This window comes from Pleurodeles waltl, chromosome 3_1 (assembly GCF_031143425.1).
Source record: "Pleurodeles waltl isolate 20211129_DDA chromosome 3_1, aPleWal1.hap1.20221129, whole genome shotgun sequence".
NCBI classification, from domain to species: domain Eukaryota; kingdom Metazoa; phylum Chordata; class Amphibia; order Caudata; family Salamandridae; genus Pleurodeles; species Pleurodeles waltl.
Genome location: NC_090440.1, coordinates 888,199,082 through 888,217,844, shown reverse-complemented (window position 1 = coordinate 888,217,844; position 18,763 = coordinate 888,199,082). Strand labels below are relative to the sequence as shown.

At 42.8% G+C, this 18,763-nt stretch overlaps 1 protein-coding gene across 1 annotated transcript in view; it reads left to right on the top strand.

Annotated features, from left to right (window-relative positions):
• GRIK3 (glutamate ionotropic receptor kainate type subunit 3) overlaps positions 1 to 18,763 on the top strand; it is a 1,024,044-nt gene that overhangs the window by 875,487 nt on the left and 129,794 nt on the right. The window contains exon 12 of the mRNA XM_069223872.1: positions 2,341 to 2,459. Within this exon, the coding sequence (XP_069079973.1) occupies positions 2,341 to 2,459 (119 nt within the window). The remainder of the gene's footprint in view (positions 1 to 2,340; positions 2,460 to 18,763) is intronic.

Below are 18,763 nucleotides of genomic sequence, written 5' to 3'. Positions count from 1 at the left end.
TAGCAAAAAGACTATAGACAGGTGTTGGAGCAGTTTGCTGGGCTGTTCCTCCTGGCCTCACCACTTGGTGCGTCCATTACTTTGACACTGGTGACAGCTTACCTGTCGAAAATAGGTTGTATAGGTTGTCTAGGTCAGAGCCAACATCAAAGCTGAGGTGGCTAAGATCTTGGAGCTAGGGGTAATTGAGCCCTCTGCTAGACTTTGGGCCCACCCAGTGGTGCTGGTACCCAAACCAAATCTCCAGGGTTGGAAGAAGGAGTTAAGATTCTGTGCAGACTACAGAGGTTTGAAAGCAGTAACTAAGACTAATGCTTATCCCATACCTAGAGCTGATGAGCTCATTGATAGGGTAGGGGCTGCTAAGTTCCTGAGCACATGTGATCTGACCTCAGGATACTGGCATATTGCTTTAAGTCCAGAAGCTAAGAAAAGCTCAGCATTTTCCACTCATAGGGCCACTTTCAATTAAAGGTGATGCCCTTTGGTTTGAAAAATGCTCCTGCCACCTTCCAAAGGTTGATGAACAGAGTCTTGTCTGGGTTGGAATCTTTTAGTGCAGTTTATCTGGATGATATAGCTGTATTCAACGCCATCTTGGAGGATCACCTGATCCACCTGACGGAGGTGCTTCATGCCCTATCCCAGGCAGGCCTGACTATCAAGGCAAGCAAATTCCAGATAGGCAGAGCTCAGTGGTGTACCTGGATGACCTTGTAGGTGTAGGCCATGCACAGCCTCTCCAGCCCAAACTCCAGACCATCCAAGATTGGGAGGCTGCTAAGCCCCAGACTCAGGCCAGGGCCTTTCTTGGCCTGACTGGGGTACCTCCATTCCTGCATATGGCGGGAGAGGTGCAGACGCCTTGCTTGCTGACTGTAGCGTAGTGTTATCAGTCCAGGCCTCCTTGAAGGTGGCCCATAATTCTAATAATGCTTCGCTCCTGTCCTTCTTTTGGCATGTATATTTAGCCCATATGTCTGCTCTTGTGTGTTCAATTATGTTAGTATCAAAGGTTCCCTCGTTTGGCCAGGGAGACATTTGTGCTTTAGTGTGTGTGTGTTCCATTTGTGGCAAGACTTAGGTTTTTTAGCCTGTGTGGTGAACCTGATTTGCAAGTGCTTTAGTGGTGATTCCATGATGTTGGGCAGTTTTTAGGGGACAGTTACACTTCTAGTTTTTATGATTTTTAGGGGATCTTAACTTTTCTGTTTTTAGGAAGCGTGTGTTTTACTCAGGTGGTGGGAAAATATGTACATGGGGATTACTAGTTCTACTTGGGTAGTGGGGAAATGTATACACTGGGATTGCTCGATCTAATGAGCTCAGAGTTACTTACAGATGCATCAACATAAACATTGAACAAACAACAAAGCATATGAAGGGTTACAACCTAGAAGAAAGTGTAATTGTTAATTCAAACTATGTGAAATTTGACGTCAAAATAGAGAGCCTTACTTTGGTATCAAAATAGCAATTTGTGATAATTATCAACATCTTCATAGCACATTGAGTCATGTGTTCTGATTGGCTGTGTGTTCATAACTTCATGTGGCATCTAACTTTATGGTGCTTGGGAATGCGCACACCCTTCCAGCCATGTGTGTTTCATAGGAGCCCAACCACTTATCTTAGAATCGCCGTTGATGGTGGAACAGCTAATAGTGATATAATTTCATTGGTATATGTGATTGTGTCATAGTGCACATCGACTTTCCCAATATTAACAGAAATACATGGAGGCCATGCTAGGTACCATGGCTGTACAGCTGCAACAGGGCACATAAAAATACACATTCCTTTTAAATTGAACTCTAGGAGGTACCCCTGCATTTTCCACACAACACCAATGGGTTCAGGGTACCTCTTTTCTGCCTTCTTTATGCTTTCTTTTTATTTACTTTTTTAGTTCCCTGTGTCTTTATCTCACCCCCCCCACCCTCACTTGACAGATCAACTCAAAACATTCCAGGTGGATGAACCTTTTTCCTGAAAGTTTCAATACGATTTCCCAAATGGCACCAAAGTTATTGGCAAACCAAAAACAAACAAAAAAAATACCAATGGAAACCATGATCTATCTATCTATCTATCTATCTATCTATCTATCTATCTATCTATCTATCTATCTATCGATCTATCTATCTATCTATCTATCTATCTATCTATCTATCTATCTATCTACTTCGCTCTCTTTATCCATTAATTACAAAACTCAAAAATCTACCAAGATGTATAAATTAAGGGAAAGTGTATCAAGAAGTAAAAAATTAGGAGATTCTGTCTATGTGTAAAGAATAATGTAAATGCTGCAGCTTTCTTCTCAATGTTTTCTCCTAGGTTCAGCCCATACGAGTGGTATGATGCCCACCCATGCAACCCTGGCTCAGACATTGTGGAAAATAACTTCACCCTCCTGAACAGTTTCTGGTTTGCTGTTGGAGCTCTGATGCAGCAAGGTAAGGTGCCTGTTGAAATGGGTCTGGACCATCATCATGCCTATGCATCTGTTTGCCCTTCCCTCGTGCCTCCCTCCCCCTTCTCTCCTGTCTCCCCACTCCTGTGTCCTCGTCCAACAGCTAGGAGTCTGCTTTTGACAAAACGAGCATGAAAAAACACTGCTCTGCTTGTCAGAGGTATGACTACAGCAAAAAGAAAGATGTTCCCTTCTCACCTCTTTTCACAGCGCGGTGGAGCACAGACAAGAGCAGTCTCAGGCTGCTGCCAAGGGCCCTTACTGGGTTTCAAACAAGTCTGGCACAATTACTGAACTGCTTGTCAACACAAACACAGAAAACGCTCGTCTCCCTCTCTGACAGCAAAAGCAGTTTATGCGCAGAGGTGTTAAGATCGCTTTTCGTTGACAGATTTTACTGCTGGAGGTATCCAGCCATACTCTTTATCGGTGCACTGTGAAGAACAGCACCAGCACTGAGCTAGCGGTGGAATTATTTGTTGATTCTGTAGCTGTTTGTGACACATCACAGTGAATGTCACTGGGGTTTGGCCCCAAATACGTGTCGGACGGCGCGGTGTGAAATTGTGGTCACATAATTAGCAACGATCTTGTGTTCCCGCGCCTGGAGTTCCTGGTTATGGGGACACCGGAATCGACTTTACCCGCCCGTTCATTAATGGTAAGATTGCTTCGGGAAAGAGCTGTATTACATTCAGGGCCCCTTGCTCATTCTCAGCCAGCTTTCTGAGAAGGCGCAGGGGTATGAAGAACGCCTCGCCGCCATGGGCCATCCTTCCTAAGATCAGAGGAGTCGGTAAAGATCTGCATTAATTGCCTCCGAATCTGGAATATCCCCCAGAATTCCAAAAGGTAAAAACCTGGTCAGCACTGCTTGTTATGTTCCATTCGGAGGGGTCTAACTCATAGGAGGCTGCAACCCATCTCTCTGCCGCCCAGATTTTTGTGCATATAGGGCCAGATGTATGAATTTTTTTTGCACTCGCAAACGGTGCGAATCGCAAAATTCGGCCGTTTGCAAGTGTAAAAAAGTGGTCTGCGATACATGAAAGGGATTCGCAGACCACAAATAAGAAATTGCAAAAATTGCGATTTCTTGCGTTGCGACCTGGTTTTGCTAGTCCAATTTGCGATTCGCAAAATCCACATCGCAAGGAGATGCTGCAAAAATCGCAAATTGCGATTTTTCACATAATGGCATTTTGCACATGGAAAATACCATAAAAAGAAACCAGGTGGTAACCTAGTGCAAAAATTTAAAAATGCATTTAAAATGTATTTTTAAATTGAACATGTAAAGCACACATGCCCTTTTGGCATGTGCGCACCTTACATGTCCCCCAAAACATTTTTGGGGTGCAGCAGAGGGGGCCTTAGGCCCCAGCACCCTGGGCTTTTGCATTTCCAAATTTGCGATTTCTGATTTCAATTACAGTTTGTTTATTTATCAGTCTGCTCCCTTTCCCCCTTGGTCGGAGTAACTGAGTTTCCCTTCAACCGCCCGGACACTGCTCTGGCTTCGCATTGGTGCATCTATAAAATGGCTAGTTTTAGGGGTTTCCTCACAATGTTTGCAGGAGGGCCCAATAATTTGTGTAACAGCCTAGTGCATTGTGTCACTTTATAAAAAAACAACAGTGTTGTTAGCTAGGCTGTCACAACTAACAATCAACATGTGCCAGTAATCACGTGTAGTACGAGTGTGATGTAGAAGGTATGGTGAGGGGGAAGTGGAGGACAGAAGGAGAAGAAAAGAGTGGTTAGAGGATTGGGGAAGAGAAAGGGAGTATGAAAAACACTGGAGAGCAGTGAAATCTGTAAGCCTTCCTGGGGGCATTAGTTTGCTTTCTTGCTCTGCGGTCAACAGGTGTATTCAGTAGCGCAACCAAACTTAGAAGGAGACCCCTGCAAAATACAAGAAGGGGCCCCCATGCTCCGGAGCCAGTCATGAGCACTTAGCCAGAGGCCCGTGCACAGTGCCAGAGAGGGTCCGCTGGAGCTCAGGACCCCTACACTGCGGGGACTACGGTGGCATTTGTTACGCCACTGCGTGTACTAAGAACATTACAGTTCATCGATGTTCCTTGGTCGGATCACATATTTCGGCTACGCACAACACAATATCTGCTGCAACTAGCAATGTTCACTAAGATGGAGCGAGTTCCAGTCACCCAGAGACGTCTTTTTCCAGTTGGGATTTCAGGAGGTAGTACTTAGAAGCTCAACCACGTCAAATAGTTTATCTCTGATTAGAACAGTGAGCTGCTGAGTGGAGGGACCAGACCTCCATGAACCTCTTTTGAGGCACACTAAAGCAGAATAGGGCTGGGATCCCTACAGCAGCATCAGTCCCATTTTTGATGGTAGTCACGTAACACAGATACGCAGTGGCTCTTTGGGCACAACCTCAACACCGCCGGGGGTCCAAGGCAGCAGGAACTCTGGTACTTATGCCACCCATTTATGAATGCATGGCCCATAGTTCACTTTCTGAAGAAGGAGGAGCAACATGAGGCCATAGAACTGCAGAATTTATGTTTGGCTAGGTAAGGACATAGGGAGGCACAAACACTTTCAATGGGTCTTGCTTTGCTCTAAGAGCCAAAGAATGAGCCGAGCAGTCAACATATGTAAAATAGGTAACAAGTGTCAAGAACATGAATGAAAAAGACTTAGAAATAGGGAAAAAATTATTTTTCTACATTTCTAAGTGTCTCAGTTTAAGTGCATACAATGGTATGAATGAAATGAGTGACATTTATACAAAGTAATATTTTTTTAGTCTTGAAACATTTTGGAATACCCCCACAACCTGACGACGTTGCAACAAGTTTCCTAAAATGTTGCAGTTTGCCATGCTCTCTATTTATGAATCTCAAGTTGTTATATAATGTGAAGTTTTATATTAACCGTGTAAATGTGAGTTTTTTTCGAGCGCAGATCCTCTACTGAATTACTTCAATGTGCTCTCATAGTGGATGCTACAGAACATTCATACAGAGTGAAGTACAGTGGTGGGCGGTGGACCACACTGTTTGGTCAAATGGTCAAGAAGGGTCACTGGTTAATTGGCAAAGAGCCCATAGAGAGTCACAAACTATAAATATTTGGTGGTAGCAATTAGGAATTCAACAATTTTGCTACTGTCTTGTGCCTATTAAAGAATGTCTCATACCCTGACACGAATCTTCTTTTCAAAGTCATTGTCTGCAAACCTTTGCCAACCTTTTTGTATGTCATGATTGTTTTTAAAGAAACGCTGGAGGATTTACTAGGGACACTGCAATGTAACATCTATCGCTATGCATTTTGATTACCAAATGCTTCCTCTCAATCACAGCTTAGTCTGGAGCTCAATTTGGTCAACTGTTAATTACTCCTTCAAGTAAAATTTCTCTCATATTGTAATAAGTTTACAAAGGCACAGGCTAATATCCTGACTCACCATCTATGCCGAGAAACTCTGAAATAAGGACTTGACAGATAACACTTTCTGTAAAATCCTGAATAAAAAGGCAAAATTCCTACCAGCCAAATTGGACCTTTTTGATCTCAGTATAAAATCCCATGCCAAGCACACTTTATCATTTTATGGCCAATTGGTTGCCCCATATTCCCTAAAGCAGCTGTGACAGAAAAGAGCCTTGATAAGACATTACTTTGGGCTTTCCTCCTTAACCCCTTCGCTGTCAGGCCTTTTCCCTCTCAGTTGGCAGGCCTTTTTTTGGCTATTTGGACCAGTTCGCGCTAAGGCCCTCATAACTTTTTGTCCACATAAGCTACCCACGCCAAATTTGTGTCCTTTTTTTCCAACATCCTAGGGATTCTAGAGGTACCCAGAGTTTGTGGGTTCCCATGGAGGAGACCAAGAAATTAGTCAACATACAGCAAAAAGTTTGTTTTTTTAAAACAAATGGGAAAAAAGGGCTGAAGAAAAAGGATTATGTTTTTTTTCCCTGAAAATGGTATCAACAAAGCATTTATGGTGCTAAAATCACCATCTTCCTAGCTTTCAGGAACAGGCAGACTTGAATCAGAAAACCACATTTTTCAACACAATCTTGGCATTTTACTGGGGCATACCCTATTTTTACTATATTTTGTGCTTTTAGCCTCCTTCCAGTTAGTGACAAGAAATGGGTGTGAAACCAATACTGTATCCCAGAAAGGAAAATATTTCTGAAAAGTAGACAAAAATTCTAAATTCAGCAAGGGCTCATTTATCTAGATCCTACAAGGGTTTCCTACAGAAAATAACAGCTGAAATAAAAAGAAATATTGAAATTAAGGTGAAAAAAACAGCTGTTTTTCTCCACGTTTTACTCTGTAACTTTTTCCTGCGATGTCAGATTTTTTAAAGCAATATACCGTTACGTCTGCTGGACTCTTCTGGTTGTGGGGATATATAGGGCTTGTAGGGCCATCAACAACCATAGGTACCCAGAGCCAATAAATGAGCTGCACCTTGCAATGGGTTTTCATTGTATACTGGGTATATAGCAATTCATTTGCTGAAATATAAAGAGTGAAAAATAGGTATCGAGGAAATCTTTGTATTTCCAAAATGGGCACAAGATAAGGTGTTGAGAAGCAGTGGTTATTTGCACAACTCTGAATTCCGGGGTGTCCATACTAGCATGTGAATTACAGGGCATTTCTCAAATAGACGTCTTTTTTACACACTGTCTTACATTTGGAAGGACAAAATGTAGAGAAAGACAAGGGGCAGTAGCACTTGTTTTGCTATTCTGTGTTCCTCGAAGTCTCCTGATAAAAATGGTACCTCATTTGCATGGGTAGGCCTAATGCCCGCAACAGGAAACGCAACATGAGCACATCACATTTTTACATTGAAAATTGACGTGTTTTTTGGAAAGTACCTAGATGTGGATTTTGGCCTCTAGCTCAGCCGGCAACGAAGGAAACCTACCAATCCTGTGCATTTTTGAAAACTAGACACCTAGGAGAATCAAAGATGGGGTGACTTGTGGGGCTCTGACCAGGTTCTGTTATCCAGAATCTTTTGCAAACCTCAAAATTTGGCCCCAAAACACTTTTTCCTCATATTTCTATGACAGAAAGTTCTGGAATCTGAGAGGAGCCACAAATTTCCTTCCATATAGCGTTCCCCCAAGTCTCTCGATAAAAATGGTATCTCACTTGTGTGGGTAGGCCTAGTGCCCGCAACAGGAAATACCCCAAAACACAACATAGACTCATCACATTTTCCCACAGAAAACAAAGCTGTTTTTTGCAAAGTGCCTAGCTGTGGATTTTGGCCTCTAGCTCAGCCGGCACCTAGGGAAACCTATGCATTTTTTAAAACTAGACACCTAGGGAAATACAAGATGGGGAGACTTGTTGGGCTCTCACCAGGTTCTGTTACCCAGAATCCTTTGCAAACCTCAAAATTTGGCCAAAAACACTTTTTCCTCATATTTAGGTGACAGAAAGTTCTGGAATCTGAGAGGAGTCACAAATTTCCTTCCACCCAGCACTCCCCCAAGTCTCCTGATAAAAATGGTACCTTACTTGTATGGGTAGGCCTAGTGCCCACAACAGGAAAGGCCCCAAAACACAACGTGGACACATCACATTTTGCCACAGAAAACAGAGCTGTTTTTTGCAAAGTGTCTAGCTGTGGATTTTAGCCTCTAGCTCAGCCGGCACCTAGGGAAACCTACCAAACCTTTGCCTTTTTTAAAACTAGACACCTAGGGGAATCCAAGGTGGGGTGACTTGTTGGGCTCTCACCAGGTTCTGTTACCCAGAATCCTTTGCAAACCTCAAAATTTGGCCCAAAAAACACTTTTCCTCACATTTCGGTGACAGTAAGTTCTGGAATCTGAGTGGAGCCACAAATGTCTTTCTACCCAGCGTTCCTCCAAGTCTCCCGATAAAAATGGTACCTCACTTGTGTGGGAAGGCCTAGTGTCCGTGAAAGGAAAGGCCCCAAAATACTATGAGGACACATCGAAATTATCAAATACAAAACTACCTTTTTTTTTTTTTTGGGGGGGGTGCACCTGCTTTTTTGGTCCTGGGCTCAGCAGCCATCTAGGGAAACCTATCAAACCCAAGAATTTCTGAAAAATAGACACCCAAGGGAGTTCAGAGAGGTTTGACTTGCATGGATCCCCCAGTGTTTTCTTACCCAGAATCCTCAACAAACCTCAAAATTTGGCCAAAAAACGCTTTTTCCTCATATTTAGGTGACAGAAAGTTCTGGAATCTGAGAGGAGTCACAAATTTCCTTCCACCCAGCACTCCCCCAAGTCTCCTGATAAAAATGGTACCTCACTTGTGTGGGTAGGCCTAGTGCCCGCAACAGGAAATGCCCCAAAACACAACATAGACACATCACATTTTCCCACAGAAAACAAAGCTGTTTTTTGCAAAGTGCCTAACTGTGGATTTTAGCCTCTCGCTCAGCCGGCACCTCGGGAAACCTATCAAACCTGTGCATTTTTTAAAACTAAACACCTAGGGAAATACATGATGGGGAGACTTGTTGGGCTCTCACCAGGTTCTATTACCCAGAATCCTTTGCAAACCTCAAAATTTGGCCAAAAAAACACTTTTCCTCACATTTCGGTGACAGTAAGTTCTGGAATCTGAGAGGAACCACAAATTTCTTTCCACCCAGCGTTCCCCAAGTCTTCCGATAGAAAATGGTACCTCACTTGTGTGGGAAGGCCTAGTGTCCGTGAAAGGAAAGGCCCCAAAACACTATGTGGACACATCAAAATTATCAAATACAAAAGTACCTTTTTTTTTTTTTGGGGGGGGGTGCACCTGCGTTTTTGGTCCTGGGCTCAGCAGCCATCTAGGGAAACCTATCAAACCCAAGAGTTTCTGAAAAATAGACACCTAAGGGAGTTCAGGGAGATGTGACTTGCATGGATCCCCCATTGTTTTCTTACCTAGAATCCTCAGCAAACCTAAAATTTAGCTAAAGAAATCGGAATTTTCCCACATTTCTGTGTGGGATCGCCACACTGGCACAAATTTCCTACCACCTAACGTTCCCCTCAGTCTCCCAGTAAAAATGATATCTCACTTGTGTAGGTGGGCAAAGTGCCTGTGACAGGGAAGAGCCAAAAACATGTTGAAATTGAAGGTGAACCAAAGCGAGTCCAAAGGGCAGTTTGAAAAAAAAAAATTTTAGGCTGACAAGTGGGGCAGAATTTTTATTGGTATAGATGCGACAATGCTAGGTGGTAGGAATTTTGTGGATTCCTGCAGATTCCGGAAGGTTCCATCACAAAAATGTGGGGAAAATGTGTGATTTCAAGCAAAGTTGGAGGTTTGCAGGGCATTGTGGGTACGAAAATGGTGCAGGATGCATGTGAAGCACACCACCCTGGACTCAACCAGATGTTTAGTGTTCAGATGTGTTTAGGTCTTGTGGATTTTTCTACATGGCCTCGTCCCAAATTCCAAAAAGTATATATATATAAATGTGGGTAGTCATAAGATTTAAAGATATGTTTTTCCTTTGGAATGCTTCCACAGACCAGTACTTAATTGGTAAAAGAGTAAGTGGTGGGCCGCAAATCTCTGCTGAGAAGCCTACTACCGGTACTATTGAATGTTGAGGCACCAAGAACAAAGGTTGTAGTCTTGATTCCCCCACAATCCTCTTTCTTCCACCACTAGATATTCATGCCTCTTTATCTCACCCTTGCAGGTTCTTTTTCATCTCTGCATTCTTCCTTTGTCAATGCTTTTCCAACTTTCTCTCTTTCTCTACTTTGTATTTTTCTCTCTCTTGTTCTGGATGAAAGTATGTTGACGAAAAAATAAGTGACCTTCCAGAAAATGAGTGCTGGTGCGCCCCCACCTGCAACCATCTGCTCAAATTAAGCACTGCCACAGAACTGAAGATCAAACTGTGTGATAGACCATGCCTGTCTAAAATCATGTTGCACTTCCTAAGTGTCTCTTTGAAGAGAGGGATCCTAAAGAAGCAAACTATATGGGACCTCTGAGGCCTTTTCATTTTTACTAATTTCTTAATTATGGGTATTGAGGTGTTGAGCCTCTCCAGAAATTTTAATTAACATACACTAGCACTGCTGCCTTCCCTTAATCAGCTGACTTGTTTTGCTTGAAAAACTGAATAACCACAACTAAATCATTAACAAAATAAACATTCAATAGAATCCCAAGAGAGCTTGCGTCTAATGTTACACCACTTCAGAGAGACCTAGGTGTTGGGAAGCATGGCTTCAGAAAGACATAGCCATAAATGAGTTTAATAACTGGTGAGGGGAGTTCTACCAACTCAATAAACCCACTCTGGTTAGGTCAAACCACAGTTTAGTGAGTCACTCTGTTCAAACCCAGATAGCTATGGCACCAGCAGGCAATTCCCATACACATGCATCTTAAGTTCAAACAGTACCATCAATTTTAAAGTAATAAACACAATGCAATAAAATCCCCATGCCAATTTAGAAAAATAAAGAAACATTTAGCAAAAAGACCATCAACGTAGGGAAACTAGTGGTAATGATTTTTACTTTTTTAAGGCAGAAAGCACTTACAAAAAGTCAAGCATTATAAAGAGTTTGCAGTGTATCGGGGCTTAGGCAAACTTTCTAGCTAATTGTAATGAAGCTGATGGTGGATACCCCAAGCTGGCTATACCAGTCAAAGGCTTTACCTTCAGACTTGGGGCCTGATTATAATCTTGGCTGATGGAATACTCTGTCACAGATGTGACGGATATTCAGTCTCCTGTATTTTGATTTCTGTAGAATATAATGGAGTCGTAATATGGTGGATGGAATATCTATCACGTTTGTGAGGGAGTATCCCTGTCCGCCAGGATCTTAATCAGGTCCCTTAGTCTCAAATTGGTGTGATAGTTTGTTCTGGTCAGAAGTCAGGATTCTATTTCCAGCTGGGTCTTCTTTAACAGATGGATTCCTCCCAAGTCCAAGAATGTTCTGAAGAGGTGGTGGTGGAGATGCCTGTTTTATCCTGTGCACTAGCCATTAACAGGAGGAATATTACCACCCAATCCTAACCATTTTTCTGCAGTACCCCACCTCCTTTTGCCATACTTCCTCTTTGCCTTAGTGTACAATTACCTTGGAACACTTATTCCAAGTTGGCTGGACCCATTTTGCACAAGGCAGGCTTATTTTCAGCTTCCTAGTGTCTACCCTACCTGGCAGTGTCAGAACTGGCATTCCCTCCTACTGTGGCTGGAGCTTAATTGTCTAGAGTGTCTTGGGGTGAATATAATAATGCCCCCTTTCCTCTCAAAGTTAAAAGAGGCAGAAACTACCACTTGCTTTGCCAACTGTACTGTCCACTCTCAGATAGCTAATTTCACTAAGTGGTTTGCAGTTAACATCCATTGGCCTTTCCTGGGCCCAGAGGCAAGCTACTATCCTCTAAACTAGAATAGTCACCACTCCCATCCAAATGTGTTTTTCAGCTCTGGAAACATGACAGAACTGTTTTCCCTCATACTGTGACTGAGGATGAACTGTCTAGGAAGGTATAGGTGATGAATAGAAGAAACCCTCCCTAGCGTATACAATTCAAAAGAGGTAGTGCTAAAGGTGCTCTTTATTTTTGCCAACTCTTCCTGCCTGCTCCCAAAGAGGTAATCCCCGCTAAATGATCAGCTGTTAATGTCAATTTGCCTTTTCTGGGCACAGAGGTAAGATATTGTTCTCTGAGTCAGAGCTGTAACTCACCTAGCCAAACAAATGCATTCCAGCTCTGGAGATGTCATAGTAGCAGAAGTTGTTTTAAGCCAGTTCTGGCATAGACAGCCTAAAATCTCATCATTGTGTGAGTTTTTAAAAACAAATGGTTGAATAACTTTGAAGCATTTTGTAGCTCTTTCCTGTGCAGAGGTGGAAAGTAAAGATTTATTCCCACCTAGGCCTATTGGGGAAAAGATCAAGCGAGGCCTACAAAGTGAAATAACCTTTGGGTTTCATTTCACTGTGAGGACGTATTAACCCCGATGTGCAGTGTGCTCTGTTTATATATAGTACTACACTACCATGTGGACTTACAAGGCTTAGGTTAGGAGTGGCTTATGAATTAAACAAATAGGCTTTTCCCCCAATCTAAAGACATTTGTCTTTACCACGTGTCACTGCAGTGAATTTAAACTGCATCCCAGTCAGAGTTCAGTGGTGGTTCTGGCAGACGTAGGTTTTGTCACATATGTAGGTGGTGTAAGTAATCACTGCCTCCCACATACAATATTTTACTTTCTATTCCATAGGTGCACATAAGGAACAATTTACAATGGTCATATAGGGAAGTTAAATAGGCTAAATACAGTGTTCTAATGGACAGCATATATTGGAGGGGGAAGCACATGCACTTTACTAATGATTAGATTTCTAAAGCCAGCAAATCCTCACATGCAAAAATTGGGGGACCAACAACAAAAACGGAGTAACTTGTAAGTGACATGTTTTATCTAAAATTCAAAATCTGTGAGGGGGTATTGTCCTCTTCATCCTTTAACTCTAAAATCTGGGAGGGGTAAATCCAGCAGACCTCCATGGTGCCTATGCCCTGCAGCTGAGAACTTGTAGAGCTCTGGTCTCCAGCTTTTTTTCACAATAAGAGCTGCTAATGTTTAAAGAAAATCATCACGAGATACTAATATTAATAGTGTTGTAATAGTGACCTCATCAGGTAAGACTACATGAATGGCCACCATATTCAATATTACCAGCATTGATCACCTCAGCAAATCACACAGGATTGCCAGTAGTAATATAAAAAAGGTTGTGTCTGTTGGTAGTGCTTCTGCATAGGTACTACATGTCAGCCACAGTGGTAGTGCCACTGGCACAAAAGTAATAATATCAGTATTAAGTCTCCACAAATGATTTAGTAGTAAAAAATCAACTTTAAATTTATTTCAGAAATTCAGCCATTATACTCTAAACATCAACGTGTGAGTTCTGGAAGGACATACATTCTCATCTTGAATGCACAATTTTTGCATCCTTATATTGATTCAACCAAGCAAAAGGTTCCAAATTAGCAACGGTGGCAGCAGTAAATCTCAAGGGGAGAGGAGGCAGAAGGGAGGTACGAGGGGGGAATAAAATAATATTTTTAAAAACAAACTTACCTTCTGCCGCTGCCTCAGCCACTGCCCACCTCAATTCTCTTCCTGGGATTATACTGGTGTCCCAGAAGTCCCTGGAACATCAGCAGAGGCTCCCGAGCAATCCTGGCGCTGCTCTTGTGCTATAATTAGCATGAGAGCAGCGTCAAGATTGATCTGACTGGCTTGTTCTGCCACTCAGAAGGTGCCCTTGGGTCTGTGCTGTTTCTCGGTCTAACATGGCCAGCCAAATTGACATGCACACTTAGTGCACACTGACTCCACTCCCCCTCTTCCTCCCTCCAGTGGACCAGTCCTGGCCCTCCCTGCACCTGCTGGCTGAGCCAGCAGCTGAAAAACAAAACAATATTACTATATTGTTTTGCTTTTTAGCTGCTGGCTAAGCCAGTGTGACTACACTCCTTGGCCATTACAAAAGAGTTACCACTGCAAATTAGAAGGCTGGGATGCACACGGGAGAGCTACAAGTAGCTCACAAGCTACTCAGAGAAGCTTGTTGTAGAGAGTAACAGTGGGTCTCCAGGAACAGCGTCTGCTCTCGAGGGTTGAGCTGCTGCTGTGGCTAGCATCCAGTTTGCTTGGTCAGTTCTGCATCTCACTCATAGTGTAGTAATGGCTGCATGTCTTTCTGTCTCCTCCAGACACTTGGCACTTAAAAAGTTCTTTGGACATCTACTGGTAGGAACAGAAAGATGAGATGAGGTCAGCACACACCAAGTAACTGTGTGTGTCCAAAGATCAGCCATGAGAGAGCAACTGAGTCACTAATGTTGAAATTGAGATCCATATCTCAAGTCATGGCTCGTAGCAGTACCAGCATATGAAGTGAGGTGTTGAAAGACATTGGTGTTTTTCTGTCCCCTATTCAGAAGGTAAGAGCAATGGCTGATGGAATATTTAATAATATTTGAGCAGCACAATGTCACCCGCTATTACTACTCAATATCCATGATCCATTACTCTTTTCTCAAAAGGATGAGAAAATAACAATTACTTGTTTCAATAAATCACGGTCTTTGTTCCTCCTCCTGGTTTTGACCTTGATGAAATTACCAATGTGGTTTTTCACTTTATAGGAGGGACTGGAGGAGAATGCCAGGGAAGGATGGACAGAGCTGAATTACACATCACACTACATACATTGAACTATGTTTTGGTGCAATTCCAGGGTGGAAGTTTTATGTCAGTGCTGGGCAAACTGACCCTCAACCAACTGCCCCCAATGCTGCTGCATCATAGAATACTATGACAGTGCTGATGGAGCATTCAGACTATGCAGACTTCTCTTTTGCCACACCCAAGCATGAGTAGCTCATTCAGACCAGGTTTTTTGCTTTGTGGTATACAAAACCCGGACTTGATTAGCTATCTGGGAAACGTGGGTAGTCTGGCAGTCTTTATACACTGCATATTGGGTTAGTATGCCAACTCAGTTAAGTAAAATCCCAAGACTACTTACATTTGTAGGCCTGTCTTGACCTTTTCCTCAATAGACCTATGTGAGAATAACATCTTTATTTTCCACCTGTGCATTGATCTCCAGCTTTTATCAGTCAATCGTCTTTCCTCATAAAGACTCTGCTACGAAGTTCTTGCTGGGAGACTACCAGCAGGATTGTGATCAGGGCACTTGCTTCTGACAGTCATCCTGTCAACCGCAACATCAGTTCGAGAACCACAGCCATGTTAAAGCACAATCACCTAGATCACTACCAATCCCTACTGTGGTGCAAGGCACTCAATACAGAGAGGTAAATGATACCCCTAGACCTCATGTCTGGCTATCTTAAATGGAAAGGAGTCATTCGTAATGTATTAGAAACCTCCTAGAGGAAAATTTATCAACAATTTGTATTAGTGTAAAGTCACAAAGCATGACACAAACGGGCACAATGCGATGATAAAGTATTTACATTTAAGCACATTTTTTGTGCTTGAAAATACCCCTAAATGTAATGCAAATAATGGCTTGTGCTACTATTACTTTGCTTCATAGGGGTATCCCATGAGTGGTACACAGGCATTCCCACACTACTACCCATGGATTTTGATACAAAGTCCTCTCTGTTAACAATGTTATAGAGGACATTGCATTAAAAATTAAGCTCAATTGCGGCAGAAATCAATAAGTAGAAATGTTTCTATTTCTCCAAACATTTTATATATTGCATGTGTGCTGCAATGCACAACACTGATACAATGTGGAAAAAGGTGTAAAACGTGCCTGAGCAAAGTATTTTGTACAGGAAGGCTATCCTTCCAGAACAAAAGCTATGCTAGAAAGCACACACGTACCATAGGTCTGTTTATGGCAATAGGCATCCTGAAACACCACCAGGAGTGGGGGAAGACAACGGAAGAGCTGTCTCTTAGTAGAGATGGCACTGCCCTTCCCTCCTTGCAGTGCAGCAACTTTGCATGCTGCACTGCATTTCACTAAAAGTGAATAATCCCATGCCCCCAGTGTCATCACATTGATCCCCTACTGTGGTGCATGATCACTATTCCATTATATTGTACTAGTACTACCAGGCCAGCACTGCAGTGGTAAACTGCCATGCTCTTTTTCAGGAAAGAAAGCCTGTGGCCTCCTCTACTGGTGCATTGTCACTGGCTTGTGTACCTACTAGTGAATACAACTGCAGACGACTATTAAGGCTGTCTGACACAAGTGGAGTTCCAATTCTTTCCTGGCTTTAGACATCCTGGTACAATCTACTGGTTAGATTAATGACTGTGCAAGCAAGATTTAGCATTCTGGCTTCCATTTTCGCTTGCATGATCCTGAACAAATCTCTTCAACTTCCTGTGACTCTGTTCCCTTATCTTGGAAATAAAGACTACATAGGAATGCATAAGAATACGACCTCGAGAATTCTGAATTTTATTAAAAGTACATTTTACATTTCAGTCTGCTGTGGATATTTTCATTCAAGATACACAGGCATTGAAGAAGTCTCCTCACCTAAGGTAACACTCCCACCTCCTCAAAAGGATCCCAGTGTCGTCCTGTACTCCCCACCATTCTCGGACCACGGGCACCATTTCTGAGTCTTGTTGCTGAACTCAGTATCGATATTGATTGAGGGCAGAGGGCTGACATGACACTGACGGGGTGCAGAATCGGAAGATGGGCAGGTGGCGCCGACAGCTCTGTGGCTTGGCACATGAAGCACTTCAGCTCTAATCATATTGTTGACATTCTGCGTCCCCGTGGCGGTGTAAGGCCATGGCGAGCTCTTACTAAATATACTACGCTAGACTATTTGTTACCCACAACACGCTCCGCACCGCAACCTGGACAAGACTGAAAGCTTTAGTAAGACTGTAAATATTTCCATACTCTATAGGTAAATCGGTGAGTGCAAAATTGCATGTGATATAAACAATAGCCGCTTGAGTTCTTCTTGTGCTCCCGCAATGAGATTTTTGTTCAAGTGAAGTCTCAGTTATGCAAGGTGGCGTAATTGCATGGTCACATTTTTTTTTTTTTTTAATAATCAAAACTCAATTGCCGTATATTACACGAAATTAGAGTAGCATAAATGGAATTTCGTCCGGGCCTAGTTAATGTGCCCACTGCAGAGATGTCAGCCACTTGAATTCATGCATTCATTTACCAGTGAAATGAACTCTGCCTTTCATTGTGAACGTGATAAAAAAGAAAGTTCCGCGAGACTGACTGGGCACCAAATTTACAAAAATATTGAATTGCTCTTGCATCACATAAGGTGGCATAATGGCAACATTAGCTTTAAATGAGATCTAATAATCCTCACAGAGCCACCTTGCATGGCTCTGCATGAGATAGTAAAGAAGTTGCATTTTTGCTCTTTGGGAAGGTATTCCATGGGTGGAACATGGATATTCCTATTCATCCACCCATAGATTTTGGGTCATTCCCAGTTTTTTATACCAGTAGTAAATCTGAAAATGCATCAAACAGTAAAGCCATGAGGAGAAATAACTTTATTTCTCCTAATCTTTCCTCTTTCTATGTGTGTTGCATCCTGCAGCACACATAGGAGGAAAACGCCTTGAGGGATTGTTTCTGTGCAGGAAGGTACCCCTTCCTGCACAGAAACAATTCTCCTTGTAATACAGGCACCCTTGGACCATGGTGAAAGGGTGCCTACATCTGCGCTAGGCTGCCTGAAATGTGCCAGCTCAATGAGAGAGCAGAAGTGTGCCATATCTCAGTAGATATGGCACATTTCTTTTCTCCTCCTTTCACGAAACACAGTTTCACAGGCCGATGCATAAATAAGGAAATCTTAAATTAAGTTGTTATAGGGTGCTGTTAGAAATGGTGTCTTTGGTTGGCAGTCAGGTTATCCCCTGTCCAAGCAAGGGCCCTCAGTCTAGTCAGGGCAAAGGAGAAAGACACCTGGTTAAACCCCACTCACCCCTTGGTAGCTTGGCATGAGCAGGAAGGCTTATCTCAGAAGCAATGCGTAAAGTATTTGTACCAACACACACAGTAATACAATGAAAACACTACAAAATGGACACCACATCAGTTTAGAAAAAATGGCAATATTTATCTAAATCAAACAAGACCAAAACAACAAAAATTCAACATACACAAATCAAGATATGAATTTTCAAAAGAATAAGAGTCTTATGCCATATAAAATAATGGAAACTTTGATTTTACACAAAGTACCTGGTTTGCGTCAAAAATAAAGCCGCACGGGCGAGCGTGCATCGAAAAAGTCCGCGATGCGTCGATTCCTTACTCGCAAGAGAAGCTGTGCATCATTTCTTTTCCAGTCGGGTTGGTGAAGCGTCGTTTTTTTCTCCCACAAGAGAGCAATGCGTCAATTTCCGGACAGGGCACCTCGGATCCACGCAGGTTCACAATGACTTTAATGCCCAGCGACGATGCGTGTGAATTCCGGTTGCATGGTGTTGGAAAACCGTGCTACATCGGGTTTGAGTCGTTATCAGCAGCCACAATTGGGTGTTGTGTCATTTCTCCAGCTGCGCTGTGTCAACCTCCCAGCCGCGATGCAGGTGGAGTATTGATTCTTGCCACAAAGCGGTTGGCACGTCGTTTTTTAGCCACACTGCAGGTGGTGCATCGAAAATGTCCCCGCACGGTGCTCTGTGCATGGATTTCACTCCTTCTTCTGCCAACTTCACCTCTCAAGGGCCCAGAAACT